Source organism: Oryza brachyantha, chromosome 10 (assembly GCF_000231095.2).
Source record: "Oryza brachyantha chromosome 10, ObraRS2, whole genome shotgun sequence".
In the NCBI taxonomy this organism is placed as follows: Eukaryota; Viridiplantae; Streptophyta; class Magnoliopsida; order Poales; family Poaceae; genus Oryza; species Oryza brachyantha.
Genome location: NC_023172.2, coordinates 7,059,834 through 7,082,872, shown reverse-complemented (window position 1 = coordinate 7,082,872; position 23,039 = coordinate 7,059,834). Strand labels below are relative to the sequence as shown.

Sequence of the window (23,039 nt, the reverse complement as noted above, 5' to 3'; positions counted from 1 at the left end):
GATACCTGATACATTGAGGAGTAACGGGTCATTTACAAACAAAAAATAATTTATAAATAATTTTTTTATATAAGTATTGTTAGCTATTAAAAATATAAAAAATAAACTATGATAAAAATATTAAATTTAAAATAAAAATTAATTTGAGCTTATTCAAACAAGACGAAGATGTAAACAAATCTGGATAAATTATTCCTCGAGCAAAGCTGGCACAACCTCTTGGTCTCGTCGCCACCTAGCCCCTATATATTCCCCAGTAATAAATCCAACCACACATGTACGGCTATACTACTATACTCGCAAGTAGCAGCAAGCCTCATTCATCTCCCTCCATCTCTCTTTGTCTCTCTCCCTGCGTGATGGTTGGTGTGCTTCCTCCTGCTGAGCACTGATGCAGCCTTTTCTTCTGGGCATTTAATACTTGAGTTAGTGCGAGGGAGGGGGGATCAAATGCAGGCTGCTCAATAACTGACACAAAAAATAAATACCAACATGAAAACCAGAGTTCTTGGCTGCTCCATATTCGCATTGTGATCTACAGAGCTTGCAAAGGGCGGAAGAAAAAGCCATGGTTCTTGATACATTTATGCTTTGGTGATTCTTGGTGTTTCTGAGAGGGATTCTTGTGGCGATGAGGAAGCATGGGTGGCAGCTACCTTACCATCCTCTGCAGGTCCAGTTCTTGATGCCATCTATTGGTGTTTTGGTTTGATGTTTTCTGGTGTATACTCTTTGTTTTGGTTGCTGATATGTGGCGTATGCAGGTGGTTGCGATAGCAGTTTTTCTGGCACTGGGCTTTGCCTTCTATGTCTTCTTTGTGCCATTTGTGGGAAGGAGTGAGCTTCAGTATGTGCTCATGGGTCTCTACACTCCACTGGTGAGTTTCAGTATGCCCTTCTATGCCATTCTGTTTCTATCCTGCTTGTGTAGTCACTCCTTCATGGCACTTAGATCTGCATCTCCTTTCAGTTTTGTGGGGGGTCTGTGCATGTTCTGGTTGGTATAACATATGGAGATATAACACTGAGAGACAAGGATAAACTGCAGAAAATAAAATGCGCTTTGTCAGTAGATACTAGAATGCTATCAGTATCAGCTACTGCTTGAGTCAATTTCACACAATTTCACTGAATGACATATAAGCTCTTCTTGCAGATTACATGTGTTGTCATGCTATACATCTGGTGTGCTGCAACTAATCCCGGTGATCCGGGCATTTTTAAAGCAAAGAAACATCCAAGATTAGATAAGGATGGAAAGCAAACACAAGAAAATTCAGAACATGAATTACACCACGGAGGAAAGTCATTCAGCGATGGCTGTAGTGTTGTTAATAACAGTGAGAGGTTAAGCAATATGTTTGAAGGGAATGTTCCATCTTCTCATCCTGGATTGTGTGGGATTCCTTATGTGCTATGCACCCCATTTTCTTGCTTATGGAAAAGATGCTTCCACTCTGACGATCAATCTTCGCAACAGCACTCAAGTGAAGAAGGCATGTTCTTCTGCAGCTTATGTGAAGTTGAGGTATCTTGCAGTCTGATGTATGCCTATGCTGAACTTTATGTCTGCTTTTACTTAAATTTAGAGGAAATCTTAAAACTAAACCCAATTAGTTGGGTTTTTTTAAAAAAAAATGTGGATCGAAATTCTCCTCTTAAAATACTCAGTTTTGTAGTCAAGCTATGAGCCCATGAAACCACTGTTTAGTATGTTAACATCAGAAACACAACAGCTATAAGTCACCACCAGTTGCTGTCTGGCTCAATGCAGGTTCATTTTGAAATAATCTGTATCTTCTTTAAAGAATCTGAATGAGCTTTGTTTCACTCGATATACAAACTAATCCAGAAATAATTCTGTGAACACGGTATGAAATCTCATTCCTTAAAAAAAAATACTACTAGATGATATGCCTTCTAATGCCAGCAAAATATTCTCATCTGGACAGTTTTGTGAGGTGGAGTAAAAAATGTATGGTATTATGTAGGTGTTGCAGCACAGTAAGCATTGTAGAGTCTGCGACAAGTGTGTTGATGGTTTTGATCATCACTGCAGGGTATTTTCTTCACTTTTCCCTTAATGTTTATTTTAGGAAAATAAGCCTCCTTTTAAGGAATATTATTCTTATCATTCCTTCTGATTTGGGTTGTCATGTAGTGGCTCAACAATTGCATAGGAAAAAGAAACTACAAAAGATTCTTCATTCTAATGGCTTCAGCAGTTCTCCTGGTAAGTAAAAACCTTCAATACTCAATTTGATGAATATCAGGATTTGAAGAACTATTAAATTAGTGCCATCTTAAAAAAGAACTAATCCCTATTGTGTTGCTCCTTATGCATTTGCATTTATCACTCAATGCACAACAAAAGTAACTGCAATTCAGTAGGCTTTGCATGTGCCTTCCATGTCCTTTATTTTCCTGGTTGACCATTGACAGCTATCCATTGTTGTACTCGTTCAGCTTATAATGCAGTGGTTAGTGGGCATTCTTGTGCTGATTCTCTGTTTAATGAAGCGGGGGGAGTTCTCCGGACAGATCGTTTCAAAGCTAGGAAGTAGCTTCTCAACAGCTGCTTTTGTGATTGTTGTGGTCAGTTTCTGGAATTCGCAGATATTTGAGAACAAAATTATTTTGTTTCCTATGTTCCATTGTCAAAATACTGGTACATTAGCAGTTACGAAAGAGAACCATAGGTCTTTTTAGATCTGAGCAGTATAAACCCTATCAATGTGGCCTTTATTTCGTTGTGGTAACTTAACTGATACATTTTCAAGAAAAAAAATAAAAACAGTAATTGATTATGTGAGAGCAAATATTATGTAGAATTATTGTTGCTTTCTTGTTTACACTATATATGTAAACACTTCAAAGTATGAATGAGAAGCAATATATAGTGTAGAATTTTCTGCTTAGCTACAGTATTGAGAACACATCCTATCAGTTTCTAACACATTATTTTTGCAGATGACATGTACTTTACTAGCAATGCTTGCAACAATACCCCTTGCCCAACTTTTCTGCTTCCATGTTCTGCTCATTAAGAAAGTAAGCAATCACTTTACCTGCAGATGCTATATGCCAGAAATCAGTTTTCTCCCAATTCTTATATAGAGGTGCTGTTCATAATATTTTCCCTTGTTCTCTTAACATAATTCATATTGATCATAATGACACTCCATCTGCCTCTTCTCTCCCATATCTGAAAAACTTAACAAATGAGTTTCGATGACACCCTTTTTGTTGTCTACTATGCACTGTTCAATAACTGTAATAACTTATGGTGAGTTTCTTCCTCTTGTTAAGTATTTCACCCATCTTGACAAGTCTGTTCACATTGGCCACTGTATAGCTTGCCATCAGACTGGAAAATATAGATCGCCAAAAACATCAGGGCAAATGCAGATGTGCTTAGGGACAATAAACACATTTTGGTATGGAAAACCTTGCAGGGAGAAAGAAACACTGGCACAGAACTGTTTCGTAGACTACATAAGCTGGGAATGTAAAATGAGTAGTCTACTTATCCCAGAATCAATAGAAGAGCAATTTTACAGTCCTTAAGTAGCTATCAAGAGGTACCAAAATTTAGTGTAAATTTTGGTATCTTCTAGTACCTAGGTACTAGGAGATACCAAATTTTACATAAAACTAGTTAAATACCCGTGCTTTGCTACGGATTTTATGATGTGTTATCAAATTTTCTTATATGAAATAGTCACCTTAATTTGAATTTATATATAGATATCAATCTATATTTAAATAGTTTTTAATATCAAGAAATTTAAGGACTAAATTGTAAAACTGTAGTGAGGGTAGGTGGACCACTATTCCTTTTTATAGGAGTATAGAAAAAGTGGTATTTCATGGTACCTTCTCCAGAACTATAAAATTGCTCTCAATAGAAAACTAGCCTAGAAATATGTCCGGTTCATCAAGCCATCCTTCGCTAATAAAATTCTTGGAATGAAGGGTATGTAGCATGCCAAACATGGTTTTTTTTCTTGATATAATACATATGCTTATCATTCAAGCTATCTCATGGTTAAAAGTTGATTTATTGTACTTATATGCAGGGCATAACTACATACGATTATATTGTAGCTTTGAGAGAACAAGAAGAGCAGCAGGAGGTTACAGAGCACCAAAGCCCACAGATGTCCATCATTAGCTCTGTCACAGGATTTAGCACAACTAGCTCATTTGCGCCTCTTCAGCGTGGTTCATGGTGCACTCCAACACGTCTGTTCCTTGAAGATCAGGTACACAAAAATATGAGATTATGAGCATTTTTCTGATGAACTATGTTTAGCATTGTTGTGAGCATTGTGTTTCTTAGTTATGACTTTACGATACGTGGACATGCTAGAGTTTAGTTTTAAATAATTAGTGTTGTTTGTTTGTATTATCTTCTGAACTTTTTCATGTGTAGTTACACTTGATTTTAGTGGCTAGCATGCTTTGAATTCAGTTGTCACTATCTTCCAAATACTTATTGTTTATGCAATTTCTGTAGCATGTCATTCCCCCAGAAATGCCACAGAACACTTGGAGCAAGAAGGCAAAGCAATCTGATACCGCCAAACGAAAGCCCGCAGGACCCGTAAAAATCAGTCCATGGACATTGGCTCGCCTCAATGCAGAGGAGGTCTCAAAGGCAGCCGCGGAAGCGAAGAAGAAGTCCAAAGTTCTTCACCCAATCATGAGAAACGAAAATCCTAAGCATCATGCCAAGACACGAACCGACGTAGGAGAGCAGTTCCTATCAGAAAATTCCGTCGATCCCACTACCACCACCAGGACACCCGATAGCAACTGCAGCGACGTGGAGGAGGACATGGAAACATGTGGCAGCCTAGCCCCACTGAAGCATGAACCAAGGAGCGTCTTCCAACCCAGCATCGCATCATCATCGATCAGAAACCTAACAGGATCACCCCAGAGCAGCCTGGACTCGCCTGATCTCCACCCGTTCCGTGTCTCGATGTCCGGTGGAGGGGCGGACGAGCTCCGCAGCTTCATGTCGCTCGCAGCTTCAGAATTATCCACTGCTCCCAAGAGCAGCGTCGCGCTGTCGAGATCGACGAGCGGTGGGTACGAGGCCTCGGGAGGCGAGGACAGCGACCGCATCCCGTCGAAGATCGTTCACCGGTCCTCCAATTGGTCCAATGCGATCCTCAATTCTGGCCGGCGAGAAACCGGAGCTGATCTCACCTTGCCAACATCTGAGAGATTCTTTGCAAACACCAGGTTTAGCTAGCTTGTCATTTTGCTGTGCTTCTGCTAGTTGTGAATTGGCTGTAGGATTTTGCTAACCTGTTTGTTGCCTTGTTGGTTAGAAGCTGTAGGTTTTGTTGCACCTGTGAGTGACTGATCTGTGGCAGGACATTTTTGGGAGCTTTTTCACTGAAGTTTATTTTCCAGCCTTGACTTTTATATCGCTAAGAATACGCATAAAAATTTTTATTTATATTTTTTTCGTTTATAAATATACCGTTTTCCAATATAAAAGCCAAACAATCACCCCTAATATTCTTTGTTGGTGTAAAGACAGAACCGTCCTTCTATCATCTTCTCTCACGGCACATGTAATGTGTCGGTCCCTATTCATGTGCAGGTCGACCATTAGTCCGTTGCAACTCACATGTTACGTCTGTAATAACTACAGTAGGATCAAGTGCTTGTGTATAACTGCCATTAGTTTATAAGAAGCCACTCTTCAATCAAGAACTTCTCCGTAAAAAAAAAAAAGCAGCTCCTAGCTTTTGAACGAGGAGTCTACAAGGAAGACAAAAGACTAAAAATACCTTTTATTAATATAAGTATGGACGGTTAAGTAAGACTATTTGCTGATGAAACATGGAAGGAAGATATAAATTGGTTTATTTTGGGATATAGTTTGAAACTATAGAAATTGATTTATTTAGAGTAGATGTGATTGCTACCTATGGCATAGCTAATTATGCACATGGCAAAAGCTTCTCGTGTGCAATCATAATGTTTACGTCATATATAACCATTTTTTATCGATGTGAGTAGGACCATATATATCTCCATTCTATTTGAAAGAAAGGGGTCGGCAAAGTTCGCCTTTGCCCTCAAAGGCTGAGGATATGGACCCGGCATGACCATACATATCTTTCAAATGGAAACAAAATTATCTGCATTTGAAATATTTTGTCGCCGTTGAATCGAAAACCAAAGACTCACATGGACAGTGTTTTAGAAGAATCCGGATCCCTTTCAAATTGGTAATCTAGTAGAGAAAATTGCTATTATAGCATCCTCGGAACATGGTCGGCTTCACAGTTATGCCATTGTTGAGTTTGCATTTGCCAGAAAGCCACTCTCGAACTAATTGAGCTAGTCAAAATACCATCTGTTCTCTTTGCTGCAAATAAAAATGAGTGTATCTATATTCCAATGTCTCTGCTGACCAAATGCTCATGTTTAAACAAATTCAACTAGCTGGGCGAGATGGGACGGGAGCGTAGAGAGAGAACTAGCAGCCAACAACGGCATGATGGGGACACACCACCAGCGGTGCGATAGGGACAGAGCGCCGACATCGGCGAGATGGGGACAGGGCGGCAACATCCGCAAGATGGGTATGGGGGCGGTGGCGGCTGCACACTGGGGATGGGGGCGGGGGCATCGACACGATGGTGACGGAGCGCCAACATCGGTGAGATGGGGACGTGCGGGCATATGCCAGGTATGTCTTGGTGACAGGAGGGGCCGTGACACGGTGGGACGACGTGGCAGTGGTTGGGTCGACAGCGGCGGTAAGGATAATTTTGTCTGTTCTCCATTAATATGTGGTAATTTTTTTAATTTGCTTTTCAAAATACAGTTGTATTTTAGAGCGAGCCCTCTATTTGAGAGATGCATTTTAACCTATGCAAATTCAGGATGGCATGATGAGAGCCATGTTTTGACGATGCTGTAATAGCCATTTTCTCGGTACTTGTTGCCGCCGACGCACCGCGTCAAATAGCTTACTCCCCCCCCCCCCCGCCCCCCCCCCCCCTCGCCGACGCCGAGCTCACCGTCGAGGTCGAGGCCCTCGGCGCCGCCTCCGCCGCGGCATCCCCGTCTCCTCCCTCTCCCGTGGAGGACGGCATCGAGACGATGCAGCTCTACTCCAGGGAGGTGATGTAAGCAACCTAACACATTGGCCTCAAACTCCAACTCCAATAGAAACTATCAGTACAAGTTATGGCAGTGGTAGTGGAATTAGATGGAAAACTAAAGGGATACAATGTTCTAGATGTTTCTAGAAACTACGAGATACAAGGTAACGGAAGAAACAGGGAGGAGAAAGAGATCGACAAGGGGGCAAGCCCGCCGCCCAGGTCGTCGCCGCCGCCGTGAGCTTCAGCTCTGTCTGATATGTTCAATGCCTTCTCGAAGCAGCTGTTGTTCCTTTTGTATTTCTTTCTTGGGCTTGGTTGGGCCGGCTTGGAGAAGAAAATGATGCAGCACATGAAGCATCCGAACCCAACAGTTCCTGACAATACCCTCCCCTTTAAATTCGACTTGTCCCCAAGTCGATGGCATGCAAAATTTTGAAATTGGAAGACCTCCACCTTTGGTTTTATGTGGTAATCTTATACTCTCCCAAAAAACTTCATGAAGGTGTTCTTCATTCTCAACTTGACAGTATAAATTCACATCACCACTAGGACAGCTCTCACCTAGAATCTTATGGTTTGAAATGTTGCTTAGCCACCAGCCCCAAATAGTTGAACACTTGTAGGAGCACAAATCTCCAAGATCCCATGGCATGGTCAACGAAATTAGATGCTTGAAAAGTTGCCAGACCAAATCATTCTTCATAAATTTGTTGTTGTCAAGCAGTGCAAAAAAACCAAAGTCCAGGGATCAATAGCTCATTTGTTTCAGATTGATCAGTGGTTACCTCAGATTGGGAATGTAATTGTGTGCAAGCTGAAAATTTCAGAATAGGTTTATTCTTCTCAAATATAGTTGTGGCAGAATTACACCATTGCTTGGCATATCTTGTCACCTCAAAGCAATTTTTGATGGACATATTCAGCATATGCAATTCTGTTTCAGTACCCAGCTCATGTATGCTACAAGTCCTTGCTTCCCTAGAACTTGTAGGCATGTATATCATTCCATTTGACTTAAGCTTAGCAATTTCAAGACTAAACAGAATGCTACAAATTTCAGGATTTGCAAAGGCAATGTCATGACTGAATTGATTCAGACGCAGTAGATACCAACCAATCACCAAAATTACTCCAAGGAAATTCCTGTCTTCACCTGGGAACCAAGTTACTTGCACTAGCTTGTCATATGTGAATTCTAGCAGCTCAATACAATCAAAATGGCTGCCAGCCATAGGCCCCAAACACCCTGCCTTAGAACCAGAGTCAGTCAGTAACTTCAGTATTATGTAACAAATGTTGGAGCCACTTCTTGCACAATAGAAGTTGAAGCAGATCATAGTATCCCAAATTTGCAATAATGGGAATTGCACCACACATAAGTGCCACATATCAACAAGGCCTTGCAAATGATGTTTGATAAAATCATGATGCATGTACTGCTCAATTCTATCAACAGCATGGGAGAAAAGCTCACATAGATCAACTACTAGTGGCTCATCTTCAGCCCAGCCTATTGTCAGCAAGTGCACAGTGCCATCTTCAAGAGGTGGAGGCCATGAGCAAGCAAGCAGCCACATATCAACTCCACACCAAAATGTAAGCCACGGCCAAGGTAATGGTCGCATATGCCATCCACTAGTCAATACCTTGTCGGAAGTAGGAGGTGGCCATGGATTAACAACAATGCAGTTTGGTGTCGCTAATACCCGGTTGTCATGCCTAAGGCATTCCACCGAGCACCTAGTGGGCATCAGTATGACCTCAACTTGCTTAGCACCACCCTTAAAATCGGTACACAATGTCAACCACTTGGCGTGTGCCTTCTTAGAATCGCCAGAGCTATCAATGGTGGAGGTTCTAGCTGCATCATCAGCAACAAACTGCTCCATAGAGGTTGTCAAGATGGTGGTGCACGTTACCACCACATCCTTGGCTAGATTGGGCTTGATGTCGGGGGGTAGATCATTTTGTCGAGCACATGGTGGGCATCACCTCTAAACATTCAGTGCTGTTAATGTAGGTGTCACAAATCGTGTCCTCGCCAGCGGTCATCTCTAGAAAGGCCATAGAAGTAGTGGAACACACAACTACCACACCCATTGTAAGATCGTGTTCGACATCGAAGCTGGAGCAATTCATCGAACACCTTGTAGGCACAGAATAGGCGAGGTCAGGGGTAAACATGACACAGACTGGTTGTTGCCACTGGTCGAATTGATGCCGGTAGAGTGTTCCTCTTCTCTTTTCTCATATACCTCACTCCTTGCTTCCTCGGTGCCCAACATTTTCAAAAGCTGATCAAGCTTCTCATCTTGCCGACGTTTGGCTTCCCTCAATTCCTCTTGTAGAAAATGCATCGCTTCATCCCTGGTGACCTTCTCCATGTGCATGACGAGAAGGATATCTTCCTCATACAACTCGACCGAACTTGACATTTCGTCGAACAGGTTGTGGGTGCTAGTGCCATGAGCATCACCGCCACCCAAATTCAACAAAAGCTTGCATGGGATGTTGCTGCAGTACTCCCTCAACGCATCCATGGAAGAAGTGCCATGAATCGACAGCTCTGATACCATATTGTTAGCAACCTAACACGTTGGCCTCAAACTCCAACTCCAATAGAAACTATCAGTACAAGTTATGGTAGTGGTAGTGGAATTAGATGGAAAACTAAAGAATACAATGTTCTGAATGTTTCTAAAAACTACAAGATACAAGGTAAAGGAAGAAACAGGGAGGAGAAAGAGATCGACAAGGGGGCAAGCCCGCCGCCCAGGTTGCCGCCGCCCCCGTGAGCTTCAGCTCTATCTGATATGTTCAATGCGACAATGCCTTCTCGAAGCAGCTGTTGTTCCTTTTGTATTTCTTTCTTGGGCTTGGTTGGGCCGGTTTGGAGAAGAAAATGATGCACCACATGAAGCATCCGAACCCAACAGTTCCTGACAGGTGAGCACCCGCCCGCCTCGTCGTCTTCGTCAGGTGCCGCTCCGCCGCCGTGGCTGGAGAGGTTGCCTGAGCTGCGTTTTTTTGAATCAGATTCAATAGAAAATGTGAAAAATACACAAACAAAATAGAAAAAACAAATTGATACGGGGTATATTATTTATATCTTCCTAAATTAGATTATTATCTAATTCGATATATGGAATTCCCCTCGATGTGGAATCCGCTTGCTTGGCTGTTCGTCCATCTAGTCTAGAGTGCTCGCGACCAGGATGCGTTTCGATTGGTGCATTGAATTGATTATATTCACTGATGATTATATTCTTTGGTGTGACATTGTTGAATTTCTTCACTGTGCTTCATTCCGTGCAAGTAAATGCTTCCAGTTTGAGATTGTAGAGATGAAAAAAAAAATGGTTCATGCAATGAATGGGACCTTACAGGAACAAACTGATGCAATGGGGATTCTGTTAAGAAAAAAAATATATGCACCTGAGACTAAAATTTCTATCTTTTGATAAGACTGGAATTTCTCATAGACATAGAGCTTGGCGATAGACTAGCATATATTGATAATTCCATACTGCTTTACTGCTTTTGTATCCGAAGAACAGTTTTGCTTGTTATGCAGCATGTAGCTCTGATTCCTTTCTTGCAGCATCTCCAGTTCCATTTGCAGTTCAGCTAGCTACTGAGATCACAGGATATTTCACAAACACTTTTTTGGGCATGTTCTGGTGGGTTTTTCAACTCTTGATTTCAGGGTTCTAATAGAGCTGAGCTGCTAAGTTTTTGTATTTGACAGACCTATGAGGAGCAATACGGAGCAAACTGGCAGTTTAGCAGCCACTAGAATCCAAATAACTCCCCGAATTGCATGAAGGAACAGGCACGAGACAGGTTTGCAACGGTTGGATCATTTCCTAGCTTCTCCAGGAATATGTAGAGTTTAGTCATCTGGATAACGAAATAACATGAACAAATTAGAGTGTTCTTTAATTAGAACATGAACAAGCATGCGTGATGTTAAATATGTGATCCGAATTGTAATTGGAATTATATTCGGATTAGTTTCCTAGTAGGTTTCTCCTAATTATTTCCTACTAGGAGTCGGATTAGTTTTCTAATAGAATTCTTTCGCCTTATCCTATTAGGACTCTTAGATTTTCCCCTTATATATACTCTTGTAGTCTACACGGGAAGAGCCGAGTTTTCATTGTTTCCCCCTGCATTGTAATCATATTCTCATAGTGGTTATTGGCGGTTGGCGCCCGTGGTTTTTCCCGCAAGGGTTTTCCACGTTAAATTCGTGTCTCGTTTGTGCCTTTGTTTCTAACAAGTGATATCAGAGCCACGAAGACTAATCTATGCTACGCTGCTGCCGCCGACCGGGTTTTCTCGGCGATCTACGGAGTCGCCGTTCCGTCGAATTGCATTATTCAGGCGAGATCAAATCGGAGTCAGCGCCGTGACTCAGCAGGCGCGCGCACGCACGGAGGAAGCAAATTATTTTTTTGAGAAGTAAACAGATCGTTCCATCCAATCCATCCAGGTTACTGTAGTGGCTACAGTAAATTATTTTTTTTGGTTCAATTGCTACGTTTACTTGATCTTGTGTACCCCGAAAGCTATCAGATCATCTATTGTGCATCGTTTCAAGCACTGGAGTTTCGCGTATCTGCTAGGGTTCAATAAATTAATACTAGCAGATTCAGGATTTATTCCCAATGGCGAGTTTGAAGTATGATCTACCTCTTTTGGATCGAGACACATAATTTTCATTGTGGCAAGTGAAGATGCGTGCAATTCTTGCACAGCAAGATCTGGATGATGCGCTTGATGAATTCAACAATAAAAGGACAAGTGATTGGTCTGACGATGAGAAAAAAAGAGACCATAAGGCTATGGCATATATCCATCTACATCTATCTAATAATATTGTACAAGAGGTGCTTAAGGAGAAGACAGCCGCCGCGCTATGGTTGAAGCTGGAACAGATATACATGATAAAGGATCTGACCAGCAAGATGCACCTGAAACAAAAGTTATTTTTGCACAAGTTGCAAGATGATGAGTCTGTGATGGATCATCTCTCCACTTTCAAGAAAATTGTTGCTGACCTTGAGTCCATGGAGATAAAGTATGATGAAGAGGATTTAGGCCTTATTCTGTTGTGCTCGCTGCCTAGCTCATATGCAAATTTTAGAGATACTATCTTGTATAGTCGTGATACTCTAACTTTGCAAGAAGTTTATGATGCTTTGAATGTCAAAGAAAAGATGAAGAAGATGGTACCTTCTGAAGGTTCTAATTCACAAGCAGAAAGCTTGTTTGTTCGGGGCAGGCAATAGGAGAAGAACATGAACAACAAATCAAGAGACAAAAGTTCTAGTAGCTACCGCAGGAGATCAAAGTCCAGATGCAGGTATAAGTCGTGCAAATACTGCAAGAAAGGTGGACATGATATTTCTAATTGTTGGAAGCTATAGAACAAAGAAAAGCAAAAGGGAAATTACAGACCGAAAGGTAAGCAAGAAGAGCAAGTTAAAGCCGCAGTTGCTACTGATGATAAACCAGATGCAGAATTACTGGTTGCTTATGCTGGTTGTGTACAAACCAGTGATCAGTGGCTTCTTGATACTGGATGCACCTATCATATGTGTCCTAATAGGGATTGGTTTGCTACCTATGAACCTGTACAAGGTGGTAATGTTTTGATGGGTAATAATACGCCCTGCAAAGTTGCGGGCATTGGTACGATACAGATCAAGATGTTTGATGGCTGTGTTAGAACACTGTCAGATGTGTGGCATATTCCCAGTTTAAAGAGAAATCTCATCTATTTGTCTACTCTTGATCGCAAAGAATACAGATATTCCGGTGGAGACGAAATTTTGAAGGTAACAAAAGACTCTCTTGTTGTGATGAAAGCTGACATTAAGACTGCCGATTTGTACCATCTACGAGATACTACGATAGTAGATAATGTTGCTGCAGTTACCGATCCATTATCGAATTCCGGTGTTATTGATCATTGGCATATGCGTCTTGGGCATATGAGTGAAATTGGTTTGGCAAAATTGAGCAAGAGAGGATTACTAGATGGACAAAACATTGAAAAGTTGAGATTTTGTGAGCATTGCATCTTTGGCAAACACAAGAGGGTGAAGTTTACCACATCTACACATACTACTAAAGGTATTCTTGATTATGTGCATTCTGACTTATGGGGTCCTGCTCGTAAGAGGTCATTTGGAGGTGCTCGTTATATGATGACCATCGTTGATGATTATTCAAGAAAAGTTTGGCCCTATTTTCTAAAGCACAAATTTGAAACCTTTTCAGTATTTAAGGAGTGGAAGACTATGGTCAAAAGACAGATCGAAAGGAAGGTGAAAATCCTTCGTACTGATAATGGGATGAAGTTTTGTTCTAGGCAATTTAAATCATATTGCAGGTCAGAAGGTATTGTGCGCCACTACACCGTTTCGCATACACCTCAACAGAACGGCGTAGTTGAGCGTATGAACAGGACAATTATCTCAAAGGTCCGTTGCATGCTATCAAATGCAGGTTTACCTAGACGGTTTTGGGTGGAAGCCGCTTCCACCGCTTGTTATCTCATTAATCGCTCACCTAGTTATGCCATCGATAAGAAGACTCTAATTGAGATGTGGTCTGGTTCCCCAGCTAATTATTCAGACCTAAAAGTATTTGGTTGTACTGCTTATGCTCACGTTGATAACGGTAAATTGGAGCCTAGAGCTATTAACTGCATTTTTCTTGGTTATCCTTCTGGTGTGAAAGCCTACAAGTTATGGTGTCCTGAAACCAAAAAGGTTGTGATTAGTAGAAATGTCATCTTCAATGAATCAGTTATGTTGAATGATAAATCTTCTACTAATGTTCCTGTTGAGAGTCAGCAGAAAGCAAGCGTGCAGGTGGAGCGCTTGATCAGTTCAGGACATGTACCAGAAAAAGAGAATATTGCTATTAACCAAGATGCACCGGTTATTGAAGAGTCAGATTCTCCTGTTATTGAGCAGTCAGCAAAATACTCTATTGCACAAGGCAGAGCGAGACAAAATATTAAAGCCCCTCAAAGATTGATCGAAGAAGCGAACATAGTTGCTTATGCTATGAGTGTGGCGGAAGAAATCGAAGGTAATGCAGAGCCTTCTTCATATTTTGAGGCTATTGTTTCTGCCGATAGCAATAGATGGATAGCTGCCATGCATGATGAGATGGAGTCACTTGAAAAGAATCAAACTTGGAAATTTGTGGAATTGCCAAAGGAGAAGAAACCTATCTGTTGCAAATGGATTTTTAAAAGAAAGGAAGGTATATCTCCAACTGATGAGGCAATATACAAAGCAAGGTTAGTTGCTAAAGGATATAGCCAGATTCCAGGTATTGATTTTAATGATGTGTTTTCTCCAGTTGTGAAGCATAGTTCAATTCGCACTTTACTTGGTATTGTTGCAATGCATGACTATGAACTAGAGCAATTAGATGTGAAAACTGCATTTTTACATGGGGAGTTGGAAGAAGACATCTACATGGAGCAACCTAAAGGTTTTATTGTTCCTGGTAAAGAAAACCTTGTCTGTAGGTTGGATAAGTCCCTTTATGGGTTGAAACAATCACCTCGGCAATGGTACAAGAGATTTGACTCTTTCATGCTTTCTCAGAATTTCAAAAGATCACAATTTGATAGTTGTGTTTATCTCAAATAGGTTAATGGTTCAACTATATATCTGCTTTTTTATGTTGATGATATGTTGATTGCTGTAAAAGATAAATCAGAGATAGCAAAGTTCAAGGCACAATTGAGTAGTGAGTTTGAGATGAAGGATTTAGGTGCAGCGAAGAAGATTCTCGGTATGGAAATTACTAGAGAAAGACAGTCTGACAAGTTATATCTTAGCCAGAAAGGTTATATGTTAAAGGTCCTTCGTCGCTTCAATATGCACGATGCAAAACCAATGAGCACTCCTTTAGCTGCACATTTCAGATTATCTTCAGATTCCTGTCCACAATCAGAAGTTGATATTGAGTACATGTCTAGAGTTCCATATTCAAGTGCAGTTGGTTCACTTATGTACGCTATGGTATGTTCGCGTTCTGACTTATCACATGCTTTGAGTGTTGTCAGTAGATACATGGTTAATCCTGGCAAAGAGCATTGGAAAGCAGTTCAATGGATTTTCAGATATCTGCGTGGTACCTCTAATGCTTGTTTGCAGTTTGGGACGTCTAGAGATGGACTTGTTGGTTATGTGGATTCAGATTTTGCTGGAGATTTGGATAGGAGAATATCGCTTACAGGTTATGTTTTCACTATTGGAGGTTGTGCTGTTAGTTGGAAGGCATGTTTGCAAGTAATTGTTGCCTTATCTACTACTGAAGCAGAGTACATGGCTATTTCTGAAGCTTGCAAAGAAGCTATTTGGCTCAGTGGCTTGTATACTGAGCTTTGTGGAGTTACGTCTTGCGTAAATATATTTTGTGACAGTCAAAGTGCAATTTGCCTATGAGGTGTTTATTGGTGATTGATGATTTTGATGCTACAAGAGGAAATTCGTCTCAAGGTGGAGATTGTTAAATATGTGATCCGAATTGTAACTGAAATTATATTCAGATTAGTTTACTAGTAGGTTTCTTCCAGTTGTTTCCTACTAGGAGTCAGATTAGTTTTCTAATAGGATTCTTTCGCCTTATCCTATTAGGACTCTTAGATTTTCCCCTTATATATACTCTTGTAGTCTGCACAGGAAGAGGCGAGTTCTCATTGTTTCCCCTGCATTGTAATCATATCCTCGTAGTGGTTATTGTCGGTTGGCGTTCGTGGTTTTTCCTGCAAGGGTTTTCCACGTTAAATTCGTGTCTCGTTTGTGCCTTTTTTTTCTAACACATGACATGGTAGTAGAAAGTAGAAACTAGATGAGCTTATTGGTCATAATCGACACATCCGTAAATATTTCATGTCAGTTGATACAAAACATCACTGAACACTCACTCATAACAATGATGATGTTAGGGACGGCCATGCCATGAAAACCACTTGCCCTAAGTATGAATAATTTCAGCAAATTTGATTTTGCATGTCTCCTTTATGTAATTCAGTTCTTTCAGTACCTCATTCATTTTCATTCTCTCACTTGCTGACTTCCTATAGCAAGCTAAACCAAGTCTTGAAATAGGAGCAATGAGCCAATCTACAATCGCTTTGGTGTTTCCATCCTGTGGTATTGTGTTGTCCACAATTTCCAACAATTTATTTGGATAGTGTCACGCCTAGAAATTACTCACACGAATTTCTGAACTTAATTGTGTATTAAAATCCCTGTCCAGGACCAGCCAGGGTACACAAAAAGACAATGTTGATTACATAACCATCGTTCTTAGAAACAACTGAAAATAACACTTATTCTAACGAAAATACAGCGGAAAGAAATGTAGACTAGCTCCAGCGGGTACGGCTCCAGTCCATAGGCAAAGCTTCAACGGCAGACCAGCTCACTCCTGAGAGTCACCTCCATCAGACTCAACTTCTAGCTTTGGGGGCGGGGGAAAGTTGGGCAAGGCTGAGTACAAACCACCGTACACAACAAGTAACACGGAAAAGAGGGCAATAAATGATGCATAGGGATCATCAAGGACAGGCTAGGGTTAGTTGCAATAAAACAGCAGTTAAACAAATAACAGAGATTAAAATGAATAAAGATAATTGAATCAATTAAAGGATAAGTAAATAACAGTTGTAAAATATCACAACGCTGTCTAACGTTACACCATGTTGCGACAGGCCCAACCCCTACTCAACGTTACAGCACGTTGCAGTAGTCCCGAGTGAAAACCAGTTTACTCAAGTTATTAAAGGTTCACTAATCACAGTGAAGCTGGGAGTTCGCCCGTAACCGTGGGCACGACTATTCGAATATATTATACTCTGATCAGAGGTGTACTACTATACCCACAAGACACGACTTCACTATACTTGAACGTGCGCCGACATACCACCATGGTATACCGGAAAGGAGACCGTGATAGGACCCGTCACATAACCCTCCCTATTTAATCGCACCGCACTTCAGGTTTGACCCACTCCTTTACACCAAGTCGGGCAATCCCCTCTTGTGCCTTGGTAGATCCGGAAGCAGCAGAGGCTTTCGTTACACCACGATTGCCCGTCCATACTCCATCACGCCTACCCTTGCCTTGGTACGTCAAATAGTTCGAAGGCATGCTTCAAATCCCACCTTACCCATTTCGGCATGTGGTTAGCACTTAATTACTTCCAGGGTTTCCCGTGAACCGGTCCTTAATTGCCATGGGTGCGACTCACAAAACCATGCACCCACAGCCCACCATTATCAATATTTTAGTTGACATTAACCCGAACCGGGTAATGAATCATTATTACAGCTATTCAGAAGTAAGCATGATTAAATGTGATCCCATGAGCTACTTGTTCTAAGCACGGCTAAGCATTAACCTAGGTTTAACTCTAATCAAGTTACCCCTGGTCTAGCGATGAATAAAGTTGGATAATCAACGGCATAATAGTAAGGTTTACCCAAAAAAATAAATACAGTAAATACTTTAATTAAAACAATGTATATTTGAATAAACAAAGCAGGGAATTTGCAATAACGGGTTCAACATGATCAAAGATGAGTGCCACTTGCCTTGCTCTGGCCCATGGGGAACTTCGGCGATGATCTCGAAGTAAACTGGCTCTTCGGCGGGGTCCGAATCTAAGCGACAAAGCACAAAAATAAATAAAACAGGCACAAACTCTACTGAAACATCAAAAGAAAGTATTTTTAATGGATTCTTGACAATTTTATGAATTTAATGAAATTTGAATGGACCTAAACGGAGACTAGATGAATTACTTATGAATTTTAGAAGTTTTCTGGGTTTTTTAACTAAACAGTAAAGTCCTAAATCAATTATTGCGCAATTAATGGGGCTGCTGACGTTAGCGAGGAGTGAGGAGGCGGCGTTGACGGGTGGGGTCCACCTGTCGGTGAGAGAGAGGGGAGGATGAGGGGCTGACAGGTGGGGCCCGGGGAGGAGAGAGAGGAGGGATGGGGCGGTCGACTACTGACGAGTGGGACCCACTCATCAGTGGCCCAGAGCAGAGGAGGAGAGGGAGGCGGCCTCGGCCGAGAGGGGAAGGCGACACCAGCGACGAGCGAGCGGCGGTGGCGGGCGGCGACGGCGCGGCTCGGCGACGGCCACGACGCGACGAGCGCGGCGGCGATGGCGCGACCGGCGGCGACGACGGAGATGGCGGCCGCACCAAGAGGAGGGCAACGGAGGACGGCGCCGGCACGGGAAGGAGGCAGCGACAACGCGCCGGGCCCGGCGGCGCTCCGGCGGCAGCGGGGCCACCACGACGACGACGAGGCGATGAAGACGGCAGGCGGAGGGGCGACGACGACGCCCAAGGCGCGCACGCGCGCGGTGGCGATGGCGACGAGTGACGCAAGGCGACGGGCGGCATCGCACGGTCCGGGGCGATGGCGCCGGGAGGTGGAGGCGATGGCGGGCGCCGGCAGCGACGGCTTGGCGACCGCGTGGCGACGGCAACGTCGGGTGGAGATGTGGCGGCGAGCGCCGGCAGCGCACGGCACCTGGCAACGGCGCGACGGCGAGGAGACCCAGCGACGGTGGAAAAAGAGAGGAAGAAAGGAGGGGAGGGCTCACTGACGGCGACAGAGGACGGCAGCAAGTCAGCGTTGAGGAGGAACGGGTGATGGCGGACGAAGCGAGGCCGGCGTTGATCCGAGCGCGATCGGCGACGCACACACGGCGAAGTCGGGCACAACGGCGAAAAGGGCGAGGAGGTGGTGAGGGTGCTCGGACGTCCTCCGGCGGTGGTGAAGATGGCGGAAAGTCGGTGAAGCCGAGGCGGAGGTGGTGACGCGGGTGGGCGGCGACGTCCGATGGTCAACGGCGAGATCGGTCGACGGCGGCGAGGAAGCGGCGGTGTACGGGTGAGGCAAAAAGTGGCGGCGGGGCGGAGAGCTGGGGGTTTTATAGGGTGGTGGCGTCGGCTAGGGCGGGGCGGCGGTTGCGGAGGAGACCGAGTCGGCGACGAGCCGGATTCGGCGGCGGCGGTTGCGGCGGAGGAGTTGGAGTCGGTGGCGGCGCAGGCTCGGACTCGGCCGGCGCGGGCGCAGGCGCGGTCGCTGACATGCGGGCCCCGCCTGTGAGCGGCGCAAAGGAGGAGGGAGGTGGCGGCGGACTTCGCGGGCGGGCGCGTGAGCTGGGCCGGCGGCTGGCGGCCCAGGCGGAGGGGGAAGGCGCGCGGGAAAGGGGAGGAGGAAGCGGGCCAGGTGGCGGGAAGGGGCCGGCTCGGCTGGGTTGGTCTGGAGGGGGAGATGGGCCGGCTCGGCTGGGCCGGCCCGGGAAGGAAGAGGGGAAAAAGAAAAAAAAAAGAAAAGAGAGAGGAGGAAAATTGGACTTCGACCCAATTTGAGAAGGAAGGGAAAAAGAAAGGAAAAAGGAGGGAAAAAGGAAAGCCCCACTTTTGCCAAGTTTTAAATTAATTTGTTTGGCCAAATTTTATACTTCTGTAATTTGAGTTTAAATCCTGTTAATTGATTTGCGAACCTCGATTTAATTAAATTAAGTTCTTTTAGAGGGATTTTTCCTGAGTTAATTAAGCCAATGGTTATTTACGGATTTCTTTTACGAACTTAGGCTTGAGATAAAACTCCGGGTGTGACGGATATGCCATCTCAACATACTTTGGAAGACTTAAATCATCGTGAAACATTGTGTCCGTTAGCCTTCTACCAGTAAGCATTTCCAGCAATAAAACACCATAGCTATATATGTCTCCTTCTATAGAAATTTCTGTCCCCACGCCATACTCTTCACACAAAAGAAGGAAGGTTAAGTTGGCTTTGTAATGAACTAAATATCAGTATAAATTATTATTTTGATGCACTTTCTGAGTTAATGAAATATAATCCACAGTAAACTGAGCTTTCCAGTTAATGAAAGAAAATTACAGAACAGAACAGGAAGGGAAACTAAGTTGACTTTGAATTACAAACTGTAATTACATACCTGGTGCTAAGTACCCAATTGTGCCTTTAATTCCAACTGAGCTGCTTTCACCCAAGCACTGCCCTTTTGCTTCTGCACTCAATATTGTTGCTATACTGAAGTCACTAATATGTGCAGTCATCTCGTTATCGAGAAACAATAGAAGGATTAATACGATGGTGAAGATACTCTAGTGCCTCTGCAACATCAAGAGCAATGTTTAATATCTGCATAAAGCTTAGCTTCTCAGGATTGTGGGAAGTATTTTCTGTGCCTTAAATTCAGGTTTCCGTTGGAGATAAACTCTAGAACAAGTGCCTTAAATTCATCACCATTGCTGTCCAAGCTGTCACATACAGTGATAATCTTGACTAGTTTCCGATGTCGAATTCTTTTCAGGGCGATACACTCAGACATGAAGCTCCTGGTTGCCCTGGTCTGCTGGAGATCAAGAACCTTCACTGCTACAGTCATTAAGTTTGGACCACAAGGAAATGTTCCTCTATATACGCTACCAAAGCTTCCAGAACCGATTAAATTTTCATCAGACAATGAATTCGTTGCCACATGCAACTCTTTGTATGATATCCTCTGATACATCTCACCGAGAAATTTGCTGCCCTGATCTTGGTTAAGTTTGGATGATTTTGACCTTAACTTCTTGATGCAGTAGCATGTAGCAATGCAAACAATAACAAAGACAAATGCTCCCACAATTGGAAAGATAAAGATACGCTGCACCGAATGCTGTGCAGGCTTATCGGAAGATTGTAATGGGCATGGTGGGAAATGAAAGAACAGAGGGCCTCCACATAGCATATCATTTCTTTCAATTGATACAGAACTTGCATTAGAGAATATTCCCTTGTCTGGCACCGAACCAGATAGGTTGTTGACTGAAAGGTTCAGGAATTCAGGGATGGACCCTGATAATTTGTTGTTGAGTTTTACTCCGATCTTTTCTTTTGTACCTCGAGGTATCGGTACCTCGAGGTACCAAATCGTTTCTCACCATTGTATCTAGCTAAGTATGATGTGCACTGTTGGATCCAACGATCAGAAACAATTTGGTACCGTGAGATATCGGTACTTCGAGATACAAAAGGAAGGATAGGAGTAAAACTCTTTGTTGTTAGAGAGATCCAACACTTCTAGGCCCCTAAGTTTATTAAGCTCTTCTGGGATTAGTCCATGGAGAAGATTCGCTTGCAAGTATAGAGATTGCAATTCAAGGCAATTTCCAAGGATGCTTGGAATCTCAACAGTTAATTTATTTGATGAGAGATCAATTATGCCAACATTGACCAAGCGCCCAATATATGGAGAAATGGGTCCAGCTAATGCATTGTTGGAGAGATTAAGAAATTTAGTCAGGGAAGAAATTCTGATGATTTCTTCTGGGATTGGCCATTCTAAAGGTTACTTGAAAGGTCCATAGAATTTAACTTGCTTAGATTTCCAAGAGTTGCTGGAATTCTACCCTCAAGATAGTTATCAAACAGAAGAAGCTCATTTAGTTGTGTGATGTTGCCTGTCGATGATGGAATCTCCCCCTGGAATCCATTTGCAAACAGAAGCAGCTCATGCAGACTAGTGAGCTTTCCAATATCTGAAGGTATGCTACCAGTGAAGAGGTTATCTGCAAACTCAAGGCTTGTGAGTTTGTCATACCTCTCTATTCCTTTAGGTAAATGCCCAGAAATTTGATTTCCTCCCAGTCTAATGCTCTGGAGCTCTTGCGAGAGATTAAGGATGGTATTTGGCAAAATGCCAGAAAGATTATTTAGTTGAAGATTGATGTAAATTAGATTGCTACAGTTCGACAAGGAAGTTAAGAAATCCCAATCCCTTGGCTCTGTAGCTTGAAGCTCATTGTTGCTCACTTCAAAAACTGTCAAGAGGCCATTGGTACCAATATTTGGTGGAATTCGGCCTCGGAATCTATTTGCATGGAGGATGAAATTTTCAAGAACAGAGATATTTGAAAAGGAGGCTGGAATTTGTCCTCCAAGTTGATTGTAGAAGGCAACAAAATATCTAAGATTGGGAAGTGTAAAGTCAATATCTATAGGCAGGGAACCTGAAAGCTGGTTTGACCCAAGATACAACACCTGAAGGGAGGATAAATTAAACAATGATGCAGGAACATCACCTCCAAATCCATTTGCTGATATATTAAAAGCTTAAGGTTAGTAAGCTTAGATACTGCATCTGGAATATTTCCCCTCATCAAATTGCCAGCAACGTTAAAGCTTTTCAGTGAGGTCAAATTGCCTAGCCATGATGGGATTTCTCCATGAAGATAGTTGTCAGCAACATTTATCACGGTGAGTGCTGTGAGATTTGCAAATGCAGAGGGGACATAACCTGATATGTTATTGTGGCGGATACACAGATCGGCGAGGTTTGTCAGCTGGCCAATGGCTGGAGGGATCACACCAGACAAGAAGTTGACACTCAGGTTGAGGCTCTGCAGCTCCTGGCATTTTCCAAGGCTAGCAGGAATCTCACCTTCGAGCTTGTTGTCTGACAGATCAAGCACTCGTAGACTGGTCAGGTTCCCGATCAGAGGTGAGATCGTGCCAGCGAGGCCAAGGCCTCGTATGTTCAAGGAGACGACATGGCCGCCATGGCTGCATCTCACACCTGCCCATCTGCAGAAGCCATTGGAGGTGGTGCCATTGCTGACAGCACACCAGGATGACAGTGCACCTGAAGGATCCTTGGTTATGTGGGATCTGAACGACAGGAGAGCGCCAGCGTCGGTGGTGTGGCAAGCCGAGACGAGGAAAAGGAAGAGGAAGATGACAATGGTGGGAAGAGCAAGCAGCTGGAGGAGGAAGCATCTGCTCTCCATGGATGGATGGGCAAGGGAAGAAGGTGAGGATT

At 43.1% G+C, this 23,039-nt stretch overlaps 1 protein-coding gene and 1 pseudogene across 1 annotated transcript; one reads left to right on the top strand and one right to left on the bottom strand.

Annotated features, from left to right (window-relative positions):
- The first annotated feature begins 415 nt into the window (after nucleotides 1-415).
- Nucleotides 416-5,439, top strand: LOC102718392 (probable protein S-acyltransferase 22). Its single transcript, XM_006661638.2, has 9 exons — nucleotides 416-673; nucleotides 765-878; nucleotides 1,157-1,528; nucleotides 1,992-2,060; nucleotides 2,162-2,233; nucleotides 2,467-2,595; nucleotides 2,971-3,051; nucleotides 4,080-4,265; nucleotides 4,520-5,439. The coding sequence occupies exons 1-9, from the start codon at nucleotides 632-634 to the stop codon at nucleotides 5,261-5,263; spliced, it is 1,809 nt and encodes a 602-aa protein (XP_006661701.1). The 5' UTR covers nucleotides 416-631; the 3' UTR covers nucleotides 5,264-5,439.
- A 10,712-nt stretch (nucleotides 5,440-16,151) lies between these two features.
- Nucleotides 16,152-23,007, bottom strand: LOC102704555 (annotated as a pseudogene).
- Between the last annotated feature and the right edge of the window lie 32 nt (nucleotides 23,008-23,039).